The sequence below is a fragment of the Pristiophorus japonicus genome, chromosome 5 (genome assembly GCF_044704955.1).
Source record: "Pristiophorus japonicus isolate sPriJap1 chromosome 5, sPriJap1.hap1, whole genome shotgun sequence".
In the NCBI taxonomy this organism is placed as follows: Eukaryota; Metazoa; Chordata; class Chondrichthyes; family Pristiophoridae; genus Pristiophorus; species Pristiophorus japonicus.
In genome coordinates, this window is record NC_091981.1 from 266,763,455 (window position 1) to 266,779,231 (window position 15,777).

The window sequence follows — 15,777 nt, forward strand, 5'->3', positions numbered from 1 at the left end:
AGTGATCATTGGAAACTGTGACTCTGCAGCAGGGAACAATGCGGAAAAAAAAACCTTTCCTTGGCCTCTAACGACCTTTGAATTTTGCTTGCTAACGGTTTGCATGATGGTTTTCTCTCTTGAGCTGAAGGCTGGTTTGTATCACTAATTGCTATGTTTTTTTTCGTTCCATTACTTTGCTAGGGTGAGGACAAAGTGCTTTTCTATACAAAAACGCGCACACACACACACACAAATCACACAGTACTTTTAATCCCCAAAAAATTGTAACGGGTGTAATTCAGCTGTTTGACGGTGATGAACTTCAACATGGCCTAGCGTTAATGTTCCAGATTTGCATTGACGGCACGAGCGTTCACTTAAACCAATGGTACGGGTTGCGTATTTGAATTGAATCTCTTCTGTTTTATTACAGAAAGGTAAACAAGTGCTACAGGGGACGCTCATGTCCGATAATTGTTCACTGCAGGCAAGTACATTTTGTTTGTGAATGTTTTTTTTAATTAAAAAAAAAAGAGGGGTGCAGGGGAGGGGGGAGCCATATCTACAGACGACCCCTCCCTACTGAGGAACAACAGCAGTTCCCTGTTGAACAGCTGATTGAGAATCTGGTAGATATTTTGCTCACCCCCCCCCACCGCAGGAGTTAAAAGTAAAAGAGGTGGCAGCAGCTGTCTTGTGGGTCTGAATGGCACAGTGCTGATGGCGATTTCTTTTTCTACCCACCCCTCTCTTATTTTTGACAGTGATGGCGCTGGAAGATGTGGGACCTACATTCTGATTGACATGGTTCTGAATAGGATGGCCAAAGGTGAGAGTCGATGGCTTCTTTTGTTGTTTCCTACCATGTATATGCATGTGTGTGTGTGTGTGTGTGTGTGGTGGTGGTCTTGTTGCCCTGGAGACGGTAGGCACTCGCATTCAAGAGACGGCCTGAATGAGAATACGTTAAAAGCAGATTGAACCCTTTGCTGAATGGCCTATCCTTATTTGCACTGCCATAGTGATTGCTGAGTCAGTTCATTCCAAAATAAAGGCTGTGCACTGCAGATAATGGTTGAGTGTAATTAATAATAGCAAAAAAAAAGGTTTTACCGATAAAAGAAAATAAGCTGCGTAACAGAAGGGTCCAATTGTATTAAACAAGGGGAGATGGTTAGAAGTCTGACCATGTGACATTTAAGTACAAGATCATCGTGCTGTGTCAATTATCTTTCAGCTCCCACAGTCCTTTTACTTGGTCTGTCTTGGAAGCCTTTTCAGAGTACCAGAAATGTGGACAATGGGTTTCAAGTAGCCTGCTTTCCACTAAGCGATGTGCACTTATATTTGAAAAAAAAAATCTATTAATATAGTTGTTGCTTCCAGTCAGAATGGTGCTCCGATGGTAAATGCAGAAAAGCTCAGCAGGTCGGGCGGCATCTGACCCGGAAAAGTTGGCTTTGCGTTGGAGGGCTGCAGCCGGCCGGAGGCAGGCGGTTCTCAGGCCAGCCGTAGCAACAAGATGGGTGCATCTGCTGTGTCAGTCTGCTCTTTCCATTTCACACCAGAGCCTGTCAAGCTTACGTAGACCGGCGCCCAGCCACAAGCGGAGAAGTGAAAGAGTGGTGCTCAGAGGTCGGTCTTCCCTCCCCCCCCCCCCGTCCCACCTCCCCAATGAGCTGATCAGAACAAAAAAACTGGCCAAGTGAGGTTGACAAATGTTCCAGGTGCAACCCTTCGTCACATCCGATCAGGTTCAGATGAAGGGTCCACCTGATATATTAACCCGTCTTTCTCTTTTAGATGGTGACTGACTGGCTGTGCATAACCGACCAGCCGTGGCTCAGTTGGTAGCACTCTCTAAAGTGCTGACTTAAAAAAAGCAAGATCCTGGAGCCATCTGCAGGGAAGCTACCCTAAATGATAAACTGAGGTCCCTGCCTGCCCGCCAGCTGGATGTAAAAGATCCCACGGCAGTATTTGTTGGTTCTTGTGGAGTTCTGCTTAATATTTATCCCTCAACCAACATCACTGAAACACAGTGGGGCTGAAATTGCCCCCTTTTTTTTAAGGCCCATCTGCAATTGCCCCCTGGTCAGGAGCGGCGGGAACGGGTTTCCGGCGCTCCGACCCCTTGTCGGCAACGCGCCAACCCCTTACCGACCGGCGACGACCCATTTCCGCTCCGCGGGGGAAATTGCCCCGCTGTTAAGTGAAGGAGAGGGACGTTGCTACGCTTCAGCGCGGCTTGGCACGTCCGCATCGCGCTAATGTGGTGATGGCCACCGCCCCACTCCCGATGCTAACCCGCCCCTACATCGCCTCAAACAGCGCCCCAAAGCACTGCGAGATGGTGACAAAGTTGAAGATGTGAATTTCCCACTTTTTCCCTCCGACTTCCGCCAGGGGGTAATAATTCGAATAATCGCATCACTGCCTGTGGGATCCGTTTTTTCCAACAGTGACTACTTTTAATTGCCTATAAGCCGTTTTGGGACGGCCTGAGGTAATGAAAGGAGCTATATAAACGCATGTTTTTTCTTTCTTTATATTTCCAACATTTACTATCTTCAAGTCAGATTTTCAGCATTGGCTGAATCTGCATCTGCACCCACCCACCGAAAGAAAACATTGATAAGGTGGAGGTGAAGGCTTCAATTGAGCCGGGCTATGTCTGCTGAGAATCGATGTATGACGGGCTGGAGCTGTGAACTGGAACAATGGCAGATACAGTGCAAGGATGGGTCTGCAAACAATCATCGAGTTCTTCCATTCTCTGCTTAGCTTCGCCAAGCCAGACGAGAAAGTGCAGCATTGTTGAGGCTGTCTGGCAATTACTTTATAAGAATAGGGATGAAATGTGTCTGGCATTACACTGGTTTGGAAAATGAGTTAGCATCTTGAGATTCTTGTGGTTCTTGCGCCTGAAAATGTTTTTTGAAGAATGGAGTTGACTTTATTTTTAAGTGGTACATTGAATGTCATTTATTCACCTCATTGTACCATACAATGTCAAACTGCATTTCAAAGCATGGGCTTAGTGCTTGCACAATGCAAAGGAAGTCATGTGAAACTGGGCAGAAAAAATGAAGGAAGGTTTCTCCAAATTGGTCACCCCCACTTTGTCATTGACCTCCTCTCCTTTTGCCTGTAGTGTATATGGTTTTGAAACCCTCTGACCTAAAGGTTTGTCTCTTGTTCAAATGGAAAGATCAAAGGGCAGAGTGGGCATCTAAACCCCCTGCTGAGCTGGGTCTTTCCCAGGCTGTCATACTGAGAGGCAAGCAAAGACTTTGTTCTGAAAGAAATCTAGCCTGGCTTCTAAGGCCAAGGCTCTCATTGTCTGGGCTAAAAAAAGTTTGAGGCCTCAGAAAAGATCTAGTGTTCATCTGCCGATCAAAGGCTGAAGTTGTGGACCCCTAAATCTCGCTTGCCATTTCTTTTTTAACAAAAGAGTGTGATGCACAAGTGTGGGACATTGAGAATGGCCCTTGCTTTTCTAACACTGCAGGAACAGTATTAATAGTGAAGAGCTTTAGCGCAGAGGCTGAAATTCATATTGACAAATGATTGGTCTGAGAAGCTGATCGTTGCAGACATACATCATGGAATAACTCTTTTAACCTTGTGGTTTCTGTAACAAAAACAGAGGGGGTTAAGATCTGTAACTAAACCCAGTGCAGCGGCAGAGAAAGTGGAAATTTCTGAAGCTTTCACCTTGGCAAAGGACAAAAGTAGGAAGAAAGCATGCCAAGTTAATATTTTAGACAGAAGACTGTACTGTCTGTTACAAAGTAAAGGGTAGTGCTGTAAATAAACCGAGCAAGATCTACATTTGATCTAACAGTGAGGGAAAAGCCAAGAGGGGTAGCGGTAGTGCATAGACTACAGAAAACAAATCCTGAACCCACTGATATCAATGTGGGGTTATATACACGAAGGAAGCACCCTGGAATTAGAAAATAGTTCATTAGATAGTTTTAATTAAAGTGATGTCTCGCCTGCTTTTAGGAATAGAAATGTTTATGTTCAGACTTTGGCCCCAATTTTAACTCCGGGTGGGTTTTGGGCAGGTGAGTAGCGTGGTGAGATGGGAACTCGCTTGTTGCTCCTTAAAATGACCACCGAGCCATTTTAACTCCCAGGCTTCCTTTAAATCCCACTGGCTGGCTTTACCCCTGGAATAGGTAGGAAGTCGGTGGGAAGTGGCGGAAAGTGGGGCGGGCTGGAGGAGGTGGCGGGATCGGTTTCGGGGAGCTGTCTGGTGGGGGTGGGGGGCTGGGGGGTTCTCGCGTTTGGGAAGAGGGGGGCAGTTGCAGCAAAAGAGGCCTAAGCTTTCCTTGTGGGGCCCGGAGGAACATGCTCGAATTTCTAGGCCATTATCTAAGCTGACACGCCAGTGCAGGACTGAGGGAGTATTGTATTGTCAGAGGCGTCATTCTACAGATGAGGAGTTAAAACAAGGTACTGTCTGCCCATTCAAGTCAACGTTAAAGCTACATAAAGAAAATGATATTCTGGAAGAATGAGATCAGTGAACCATTAAATCGGTTAATAACTGTGTTGAAGGAGTGCTCAAAGCAATTTTATGTAAGCCTGTTCACTAGGCAATTAATTAAAAAGAAATACCATCCCTGTGAACTAGTCTCAATTAAAATTAACGGCGAGAAATTCCATATCGCCCCGGTTGGGGCTGTAATTTTTGAAAAGTTGTAAGTTTAGTGCCAGGCGCTAATCAGTCTCACTGCCCGCTAAATTAAGTCTCAGCACTCAAAGAAAGCAGGGGAGCACTAAATCAGGCCCTAATGGCATAGGTGAGTGGCGTTAGGCTTCAAGCGATAACGAATATGAGGTGTTGTGTAATTGGGAATGACCATTGGCGAAGGCGTCTTCCAGCCATTAAAGGGGAGGGTCACTGGAGTCTGCACACTGGCCCCCAATGATTCGGGGAGTGCAGAACATCGATATGCTGTGGGATGAAATGTGAAGTCCTTTGACGGCTCGTAGCACTCCGGGAATAAGCAGCCTTTATCTGGCTGCAGATACATCCTGCGCTCTCTGCCACCCATAATTGAGCTTTGGAATGGAAGTACTGGGGCGCATCCTTTTCACGCTGATTCACGCCTCCGCTCCCTGGCGCTATCGGCGCAAGGTGATACAGCGGGGGGAGCAACTGAAGTTTGCAGATTGGGTGCCCAGCTGATGTCACGATGTGCATGGCGAAATGTGCTGAGGTGCTAACTGATCACTGGCGCTGTGGGGCCGGTGAATGTGACGTGCAGCGCAATATGTGCCCCACCGTGGAGCTACTGCCTGAGCGTCCCGTTAACCCCCCCCCCCCACCCCCGCCAGACGCTAAAGGGAGGCACTCAGCAGCAGAATTTGCCCCCCCCCTAAGCTTTTGCATTTTGTGGAAGTGTTTTTTTTTCCGCTTAGCTTTTGTCACGGTAATACCTCAGAAACCAGAAACTCAGTAAGGGAGAACAAACTAGGCACAAGGAACGCTCCCTGCGCCAGAACAGGTAGGCCCAAGGCATGATCGAAATTGGACCTTGGGCCTTATTTACATTGGACCAGCAATCTACGGAAGCCTGCTGCAGATGCCAGGGAGCTTCGCCGGGAAGCGATCCAGGCAGCGGCCCTCGGGTAGGTCCTGGGAGGGTTTGGATGTGACCAGGTGGGGGCTGAGTTGGGGGCTGGCAATGGTCTTTGGGAGCACTGTGTATTTTACAAAGTGTACCTTTTTTGGTGGTGGCCGCCAGCGGTCCCTTTAAGGTCCGCAGGTTAGGCCACATGTGGGCCAGGTTACCCCTGAACACAGTGGGCCCGGCATCAGGGCTGCATTCAGCGATGCTCAATTTCGGGAAAGACACCTAAATGAGGGATACCCAAAGGACCTAATGCCCGTTTCAGGCGTGGGCCCTGGACACCGATTTTAGAGCCTTTACCAATATGGCGGGCCCCGGGCCCGTATTATGCCTGTACAGTTGGCACGGCGCCAATTAATTTCTAGGCCGCTAACTTCTACTCAACAGGACATGCACTGACTTCTGGCAGCAGGACGTTTGCTTAGGTTCATTGATCAGGATAAAGTTTGGCTAATGGCGAGCTCAGCAGAAAACTGCTCTGTGGAAAGAAACAATGCATCAGGCTCCTCTGGTGCAAAGTTACCGTCAGTGACCCATGAAGCTACTCTGCTAATCCTTACAGCTAAAATATAAATATTCAGGAGTCACTGCCTCAGATCCAGTAATTGGATTCGGTTATTTGCAGAGATGTGAGCTCTGTCAAGATTCCGTGCGTAATCCACCATTAACTCATGTTGTCGATACAGCCACTCCATAGAGTTTAACAAAATAAATATATTTCCTCGGATCAGGTATTTTGCATAATAAAGATATATCTTTAAAAACATATAAAACATTTAATTGTAATGCACTTCAAGTTGTTCCAGCTGCCCCATACTATTAAATGTTTACTGGCCTCTCTCCAGAGATTACGTGGCTTCCAGATGGGGTGGGGAGTGTATCTATTGTGATGCACAAGGCATCACAGTTGTTTGGGAACGGCTGGATGGACCAGAGGGTCTTTTCCTGTCTATCATTGTTCATATGTTAGGGAGGGGAAATTAACAACAGTAAACTAAAAGAACTGGGCAGTATTACTTTTTCCCTTTGGCTGTATCACCAGCTAGAAATAGCTGGTTTATTTAAAACTTTCGGAGAATAGCAGAGTGATATTTCTACACAGAGAGTAACGCCTTTGCACTGTTTGAGACCAGTGCTAGCAGCACCCATTCTCAACACATGGATTGTGCCCAGTCTGAGGCTACCTGAGGAGAAACCAGCCGGCAATTTGTTAAGGCTGTCAGCCAGGAATCCCAGTGCAAAATGGGGGTAACTTCAAGTTTCAGCCGGCTGTAAATAAGACATTGACAGTGCTGGCACTTTTATAAGCAGCTATAGACATACAAGAGCTTGTTGAGAGGGATTAATATAACCGAGGGGGGCGGGGGGGGGGGGGGGGGGTAGTGGGCAAGGATCAGTCGACATCAAAATTCACAACAGAAAATGTTGAACAATTTATTCCAAGTGTTTTACAGCATTCAGAACACTCCTCGGTATTCTTTAAAAATGAATCTTTTATGTTTTTATGTATTGATTAAAAAAAACAGAATTGTTCATGTGGGTGAAGGTTTCCTCTGTTTTGTATTTGTGGTAAAAACATATTTAATTCTTTGCTACAAATAGTGTAATCCCTGAATGAATAAAAGAAAGAACTTGCATTTATACAGTGTCTTTCATGACCGTAGGACGTCCCAAAGCGCTTTACAGCCAGTGAATTACTTTGTGAAGTCCAGTCGCTGTTGTAATGTAGGAAACGCAGCAGCCAATTTGCACACAACAAGCTACAACAAACATCAATGTGATAATGACCAGATCATCCATTTTATTGATGTTGGTTGAGAGATAAATATTGGATGTGCTTCTTTGTACTGCAAAAATGGCCACCATGCTCCACCCTTTGTCTATGATTGGTCCCCTTGGAGGATAAGCCACACCCTAAAGTTTCATTGGAATGTGTAACTGGAACAGCCAATCCGAAGGTCTCACTGACTTTGCAAATTGTAACTCGATCCATTTTGACTTCCTGAAGCGACAGAGGACAGAGCTCCCCAGAAGACAGCAATGGCCAGCCAAAGTGCCTTACCCCAGTCCAAGTACATGTGCCCCCAGCCAAAGTGCCTTACCCCAGTCCAAGTGCACATGCCCCCAGCTGAAGTGCCTTATCCCAGTCCAGGTACATGCCTCCCCCAGCCAAAGTGCCTTACCCCAGTCTAAATACATCCCTTCACCAGCCGAAGTGCCTTACCCCAGTCCAGGTACATGCCTCCCCCAGCCGAAGTGCCTTACCCCAGTCCAAGTGCATCCCTCCCCCAGCCGAAGTGCCTTACTCCAGTCCAAGTACATCCCTCCCCCAGCCGAAGTGCCTTACCCCAGTGCAAGTGTATCTTCCACCCACCGCCCCTCCCCCCCCCCCCCCACCAACACCATAGATGGGGCATTGTGTACAGATTGTTAACAGGTTTATTGGGTATGAAGTGAATAGTGACAGTGCAGTGCCTTCTGGATATCAGGATATGATCCACTCCAACGATGTCCTTTGTAGGGGGTTAGAAGAACGTCTTCCCCGAGTTCCTGATCCCCCCCACGCCCCCACCCGTGTCTCTCTTCCCCCAGCCTCTCTCTCCCCAGTCTCTGTCTCCCCCTCCCCCAAGCCTCTCTCTTCCCCCCCCCAGCTCTCTCTCTCTTCCCCCCCCAGCTCTCTCTCTCTTCCCCTCCCAGCTCTCTCTTCCCCCCCCAGCTCTCTCTTCCCCCCCCAGCTCTCTCTTCCCCCCCCAGCTCTCTCTTCCCCCCCCAGCTCTCTCTTCCCCCCCCAGCTCTCTCTTCCCCCCCACAGCTCTCTCTCCCCCCCACCCCAGCTCTCTTCCCCCCACCACAGCTCTCTTCCCCCCCAGCTCTCTCTTCCCCCCCACAGCTCTCTCTCCCCCCCCACCCCAGCTCTCTCTCCCCCCCCCCAGCTCGCTCTCTCTCTCCCCCCTCCAGCTCTCTCTTCCCACCCCCCAGCTCTCTCTTCCCCCCCCCAAGCTCTCTCTTTCCTCCCCCCAGCTCTCTCTTTCCCCCCCCCCCAGCTCTCTCTTCCCACCCCCCAGCTCTCTCTTCCCCCCCAGCTCTCTCTTTCCTCCCCCCAGCTCTCTCTTCCCCCCACCAGCTCTCTCTTCCCCCCCACAGCTCTCTCTCCCCCCACCCCAGCTCTCTCTCCCCCCCCAGCTCGCTCGCTCTCTCCCCCCTCCAGCTCTCTCTTTCCTCCCCCCAGCTCTCTCTTTCCCCCCCCCAGCTCTCTCTTCCCCCCCCCCCGCCAGCTCGCTCTCTCTCTCCCCCATCCAGCTCTCTCTTCCCACCCCCCAGCTCTCTCTTCCCCCCACAGCTCTCTCTTTCGTCCCCCCAGCTCTCTTCCCCCCCCCCAGCTCTCTCTTCCCCCCAGCTCTCTCTTCCCCCCCAGCTCTCTCTTCCTCCCCCAGCTCTCTCTTTCCCCCCCAGCTCTCTCTTCCCCCCCCAGCTCTCTCTTCCCCCCCCCAGCTCTCTCTTCCCCCCCCAGCTCTCTCTTCCCCCCCCAGCTCTCTCTTCCCCCCCCAGCTCTCTCTTCCCCCCCCCAGCTCTCTCTTTCCCCCCCCAGCTCTCTCTTCCCCCCCAGCTCTCTCTTCCCCCCCCAGCTCTCTCTTTCCCCCCCCAGCTCTCTCTTCCCCCCCCCAGCTCTCTCTTCCCCCCCTCCAGCTCTCTCTTCCCCCCCCCAGCTCTCTCTTTTCCCCGCCAGCTCTCTCTTCCCCCCCCAGCTCTCTCTTCCCCCCACCCCCCAGCTCTCTCTTCCCCCCCCCCAGCTCTCTCTTCCCCCCCCAGCTCTCTCTTCCCCCCCCCCCCAGTTCTCTCTTCCCCCCCCCCCCAGTTCTCTCTTCCCCCCTCCCCCCAGTTCTCTCTTCCCCCCAGCCTCTCTCTCCCCCCAGCCTCTTTCTCTCTATGTAAAGTCCTGTCCCTGCAGTACAGACTTACACGAGGCACATGCTGAAGTCAAGGTCACACTGGACCTGCACCTTTATTTCACAGCTCTCGAGTGCCTCACTTGCCTGAGACTTGCCTTTATATACCTGTGTAGAACAGGTATGCAGTGTCTCCTGCAAGTGTACCCCTTGTGGTAAAGTATGCTTGTGGTTACAGGTCATATCTAGTTACAGTCATGTAAAGCATGGTAAGATACAATTATATACAGTAGTGTGAGATACATGACATCACCCTCCCCCAAGGTCTTATTGTCTTTATAGATTCAGTCTCTCAGGTGGTCTACGCTCTCGTATGGAGTGTCTTAGTTGTGGTTCAGTTGTTTGCCTTGGTGCCTGTTTTTCTTTTGCTGTGATTGCTGGTATCTCGCCTGGGCTGTCTGTTTCATTCAGTATGATTGCTGGTATCTCGCCTGGGCTGTCTATTTCATTCAGTATGATTGCTGGTATCTCGCCTGGGCTTCCTCAGGTTGTTCCCTCTGTCTGTCCACCAGGTGTGGTGTGAGTTCCACATTGTAGTCTGCCTCTGGTTCTGCAGTGTTGTTGGTGAATCTACTCTTTACTTGGTCTACATGTCTCCAGCAGGTTTGGTCATTGTCCATTTGTACAACCAGTAGCCTGTTTCCTTCCTTGCCTGTTACTGTCCTTGCAAGCCATTTGGGACCCCTGCCATAGTTTAGCACAAACACTTTGTCCCCTATCTCATTCCACCTCCCCCTCGAATTTCGGTCATGGTACTCAGTTACCTTCCGGCGCTTTGCTTCAACAATTTCATGCATGTCTGGGAGGATTAAGGAGAGCCTGGTCTTTAAGGTCCGTTTCATCAATAGTTGCGCGGGGGGAACCCCAGTCAACGAATGAGGACGAGATCTGTATGCCAGCAGCAGTTGCGACAGGTGGCTCTGCAGCGTGGGACCTTGGATTTTTAGCATGCCTTGTTTAACGATTTGCACTGCTCGCTCCGCCTGGCCATTGGAGGCCGGCTTGAATGGTGCCGTCTTAACGTGATTTATGCCGTGGTCAACGATAAAATCTTGAAATTCTGCGCTGGTGAAGCACGGACCATTATCACTGACCAATATGTCTGGGATTCTGTGCAAACATGGTTCTAAGGCTCTCCACAGTGGTGGAGGTGGTGCTCGAGTTTAAAATGGTGCATTCGATCCACTTTGAAAATGCATCAACGACTACGAGGAACATTTTGCCCATGAATGGGCCCACATAGTTTACATGCACCCGCGACCACGGTTTGGTGGGCCAAGGCCAGGGGCTTAGGGGGGCCTCCCTGGGGGCATTACTGAATTGGACACAAATGGAACACCACCGGACGCAGAGCTCCAAGTCCGCGTCAATGCCAGGCCACCAGACGTGGGATCTGGCTATGGCCTTCATAAGGACGATCCCTGGGTGCTCGCGGTGGAGCTCCCAGATAAACGCCTCTCTGCCTCGCAAGGGCATAACTACTCAGCTGCCTCACATCAGGCAGTCTGCCCTTAGTGATAGTTCATGCATGCGCCTATGGAAAGGTTTGATCTCCTTGGGGCAGGCATCGCGAGCCCCTGCCCAGTCACCAGTTAAAACACATCTTTTGACTAAGGATAATGTAGGGTCATTGGTCGTCCAGGCTCTGATTTGGCGAGCCGTCATAGGCGAACCTGTGGATTCAATGACATTGATTGCCATGACCATCTCACAGTCCTGTTCGTCAGACCCTTCCGTGGTCGCCAGGGGTAGCCTGCTAAGCGCGTCGGCACAGTTGTCTGTGCCTGGTCTGTGCCTTATTGTGTAGTCGTAAGACGCCAGCATGAGTGCCCACTGTTGAATGCGCGCCAAGGCGTTGGCATTTATTGCCTTGCTCTCGGATAGCAGGGATGTGAGGGGTTTGTGGTCGGTTTCTAACGCGAACTTTGCCCCGAAAAGATATTGGTGCATCTTTTTGACACCATACACGTTCGCGAACGCCTCCTTCTCAACCATACCGTACCTTCGCTCCGCCCCGCGAAAGTGACCTGGAGGCATAAGCAATGGGTTGTAATTTACCCGCATCATTGACATGCTGTAAAACGCACCCGACCCCGTACGCTGACGCATCACATGTAAGAACTAGCTTTTTATCTGGGTCAAAAAAGGCTAAAACACTGTTGGAACATAGAAGGTAGCTTTCCTTATTGAAGCCGCGTTCTTGGGCGTCCCCCCAAAACCAATTGCACCCCTTTCTGAGTAGCACGTGGAGAGGCTCCAGCAGCGTGCTCAAGTTCTGCATAAAGTTCCCAAAATAATTGAGTAGCCCAAGAAAGGCGTGCAGTTCCGAGACATTCCGGGGCCTGGGTGCCAGACGAATTGCTTCTGTTTTGGATTCTGTTGGGCGGATTCCATCAGCGGCAATCCTTCTGCCCAAAAATTCAACCTCGGGCGCGAGAAACAGACACTTGGATTTCTTAACTCTTAGGCCTACTCGATCCAGTCGACTTAGTACTTCCTCCAAATTGCGGAGATGGGAGTCGGTGTCCCTGCCCGTGATGAGTATGTCATCTTGAAACACAACCGTCCCCGGGATGGACTTGAGCAGACTCTCCATGTTGCGCTGGAATATAGCAGCTGCCGACTTGATGCCGAATGAGCATCGATTGTACATGAAAAGGCCTCGATGTGTGTTGATGGTGGTGAGTAGCTTAGACTCTTCGGTCAGTTCTTGCATCATATACGCAGATGTGAGGTTTAGTTTCGAGAAAAGTTTTCCTCCAGCCAATGTGGCAAATAGGTCCTTCGCTCTAGGCAGCGGGAATTGGTCCTGTAGGGAGACTCTGTTTATGGTAGACTTGTAATCCCCACAGATTCGTACGGATCCATCAGGCTTCATGACTGGGACGATGGGACTTGCCCAGTCGCTAAATTCCACAGGTGAGATAATGCCTTCCCGCAGAAGCCGGTCCAGTTCATGTTCAATCTTTTCCCTCATCACATAAGGCACAGCACTAGCCTTGTGATGGACCGGTCTGGCATCCTGTGTGATGTAGATTTTAACTTTGGCCCCTTTGAAGGTGCCCACACCTGACTGGAAAATGATGTTCAAAACGACTTAGAACTGTTGAGCAGGAGATCCGTTCCTCTGACAACATCGCATGAACATCATCCCATTTCCAATTTAGTTTTGCCAGCCAGCTTCTCCCCAACAGTGCTGGGAGATCTCCGGGGACAATCCACAGGGGAAGTCGGTTCACCGTCCCTTTGTGTGTGACTGAGAGCATGGCGCTTCCAAGGACTGGGACGATTTCTTTGGTATAGATCCTTAGTTTGGTGTTGATCCTTGTGAGTTTTGGTCTGTTGCTTTTGTGCGGCCACAGCAGTTCAAATTGTTGGGCGCTCATGAGAGATTGACTAGCTCCCATATCCAGTTCCATGTTGACGGGTATCCCGTTGATTAGGACCCTCATCATTATTGGAGGCATCTTGTTGTAAGAACAGTGGACATTGATCGTGTTGACCCGCTGTACCTCGGCGTCCCGGGCACTGTCCCTGTCTTCTGGTCCGCTTTCTAACCCTTCCAATTCGAATACCAGCCAAGCTGCTGTTTTTCTGCACATGCGAGCCAGATGCCCTGTGTAGTTGCAGTTTCTGTAAACAGCATGCTGAAATCGACACCCCCTTGTTGAGTGCCTTCCCCCACATCTCCATTGTTTCCGAAGAATGATCTGCATCTGGCTGATCTCTCTTGAGCTTCTCTCAGTCTGTTGTTGATTGCTCGCATTGTGGGTTGATGAGGTGTGAACGGCCGTTCATGTGGCCCTTGATGGCTTCTGGCGCCACTGCCTGCTGTTGAAGGCCTGCTCTCCTGCCTTTGTCTGTGTGTGGGAGTAGCGGCTTGTTTCACGCTGTGAACCCCTTGTTCTGATGTTTCGTTAGTTGTCATACCCGCAGTGTAGATCAACCTCGTTTCTTCTTCTCCTGCCAAGAATGTCTGTGCAACCAGTGCTGCTGCCTCTAGGGTCAAGTTCTTGGTCTCTATAAGCTTTCGGAATATGCCTGCGTGGCCTATTCCTTCAATAAAACAGTCTCTCAGTACTTCTCTCCTTAGTTCATCGGAGAACTCCCATAAACTAGCCAGCCTCCGAAGTTCCGCCACAAAGTCGGGTATGCTCTGGCCCACACAGCGTCTGTAGTTGTAGAACCTGTGTCTGGCCCATGTGTAGGCTGCTCGCTGGCTTCAGGTGATCTCTTACCAGTGTGCTCAACCCCTCAAACGACTTGTTTGCTGGTTTCTCGGGTGCCAGCAGATCCTTCATGTTTTGTTTTCGAGCCACAGCTGGTCAAGAGATGGGCTCTTCTCTTGTCTGCCTTATCATCGCCCAACCAGTCTTTGGTTACAAAGCTTTGCTGGAGCCTTTCTATAAAGTCCTCCCAATTGTCTCCAGCATTGTATTTCTCATCTGAGCCGTTGGTAGCCATTCTGTGGATTCTGTGATCCCGTAACTCTTCGCCACTGTAAAGTCCTGACCCTGCAGTACAGACTTACACGAGGCACATGCTGAAGTCAAGGTCACTCTGGACCTGCACCTTTATTTCACAGCTCTCGAGTGCCTCACTTGCCTGAGACCTGCCTTTATATACCTGTGTGGAACAGGTATGCAGTGTCTCCTGCAAATGCACCCCTGGAGGTCAAGTATGCTTGTGGTTACAGGTCATATCTAGTTACAGTCATGTATAGCATGGTAAGATACAGTTATATACAGTAGTGTGAGATACATGACACTCTCCCCCCCAGCCTCTCTCTCTCTCTCCCCCCAGCCTCTCTTCCCCCCAGCCTCTCTCTCTCTCTCTCTCTCCCCAGCCTCTCTCTCTCCCCCCAGCCTCTCTCTCTCTCTCCCACCCCAGCCTCTCTCTCTCTCTCTCCCACCCCAGCCTCTCTCTCTCTCTCTCCCCCCCAGCCTCTCTCTCTCTCTCTCTCTCTCCCCCCAGCCTCTCTCTCTCCCCCACCCAGCCTCTCTCTCTCTCTCTCTCTCTCTCCCCCAGCCCTCTCTCTCTCTCTCACCCCCCCCCCCCAGCCTCTCTCTCTCTCTCCCCCCCCAGCCCTCTCTCTCTCTCTCTCTTCCCCCCCCCAGCCTCTCTCTCTCTCTCCCCCCCAGCCTCGCTCTCTCTCTCCCCCCAGCCTCTCTCTCTCTCCCCCCCCCAGCCTCTCTCTCTCTCTCTCTCTCTCTCTCTCCCCCCCCAGCCTCTCTCTCTCTCTCTCTCTCCCCCCCAGCCTCTCTCTCTCTCTCTCTCCCCCCCAGCCTCTCTCTCTCTCTCTCTCCCCCCCAGCCTCTCCCCCTCTCTCTCTCTCTCCCCCCGCCAGCCTCTCTCTCTCTCCCCCCCCCCCCAGCCTCTCTCTCTCTCTCCCCCCCCAGCCTCTCTCTCTCTCTCTCTCCCCCCCCCCAGCCTCTCTCTCTCTCTCTCTCTCCCCCCCCAGCCTCTCTCTCTCTCGCTCTCTCTCTCTCTCTCCCCCCCCCCAGCCTCTCTCTCTCTCTCTCTCCCCCCCCCCTGCCTCTCTCTCTCTCTCTCTCTCTCTCCCCCCAGCCTCCCTCTCTCTCTCTCTCTCCTCCCCCCAGCTTCTCTCTCTCTCTCCCCCCCCAGCCTCTCTCCCTCTCTCTCTCTCTCTCTCTCTCCCCCCAGCCTCTCTCCCTCTCTCTCTCTCTCTCTCTCTCTCCCCCCCCTAGTCTCTCTCTCTCTCTCCCCCCCAGCCTCCCTCTCTCTCTCTCTCTCTCCCCCCCCCACCAGCTTCTCTCTCTCTCTCCCCCCCCCCAGCCTCTCTCCCTCTCTCTCTCTCTCCCCCGCCAGCCTCTCTCTCTCTCCCCCCCCCCAGCCTCTCTCTCTCTCTCTCTCTCCCCCCCCCAGCCTCTCTCTCTCTCTCTCTCTCTCCACCCCCCCTAGCCTCTCTCTCTCTCTCTCCCCCCCAAGCCTCTCTCTCTCTCTCTTCCCCCCCAAGCCTCTCTCTCTCTCTCTCTCTCTATCTCCCCCCCACCAGCCTCTCTCTCTCTCTCCCCCAGTCTTTCTCGGCTTCCCGCCGCCGCCCACGGGTGCTCTCAACCCCAAGGCCACCACTCTCGGCTCCCCGAGAGGGGTCGAGGGTCGGAGCAGGGGAGTAGAGAGTCGGGGGGCAGGGTGGGAAGAGAGTCGTGGGTGTGGGAGAAAGTCGGGGCAGTGGGCGG

At 51.4% G+C, this 15,777-nt stretch overlaps 1 protein-coding gene across 2 annotated transcripts in view; it reads left to right on the forward strand.

The window, feature by feature from the left end:
* Window positions 1-15,777, forward strand: part of ptprn2 (protein tyrosine phosphatase receptor type N2) — a 1,205,047-nt gene that overhangs the window by 1,158,200 nt on the left and 31,070 nt on the right. For both annotated transcript variants that reach the window (XM_070881617.1, XM_070881618.1), the window contains 2 exons: window positions 416-469; window positions 747-811. In XM_070881617.1, coding sequence (XP_070737718.1) covers window positions 416-469; window positions 747-811 — 119 coding nt within the window. The remainder of the gene's footprint in view (window positions 1-415; window positions 470-746; window positions 812-15,777) is intronic.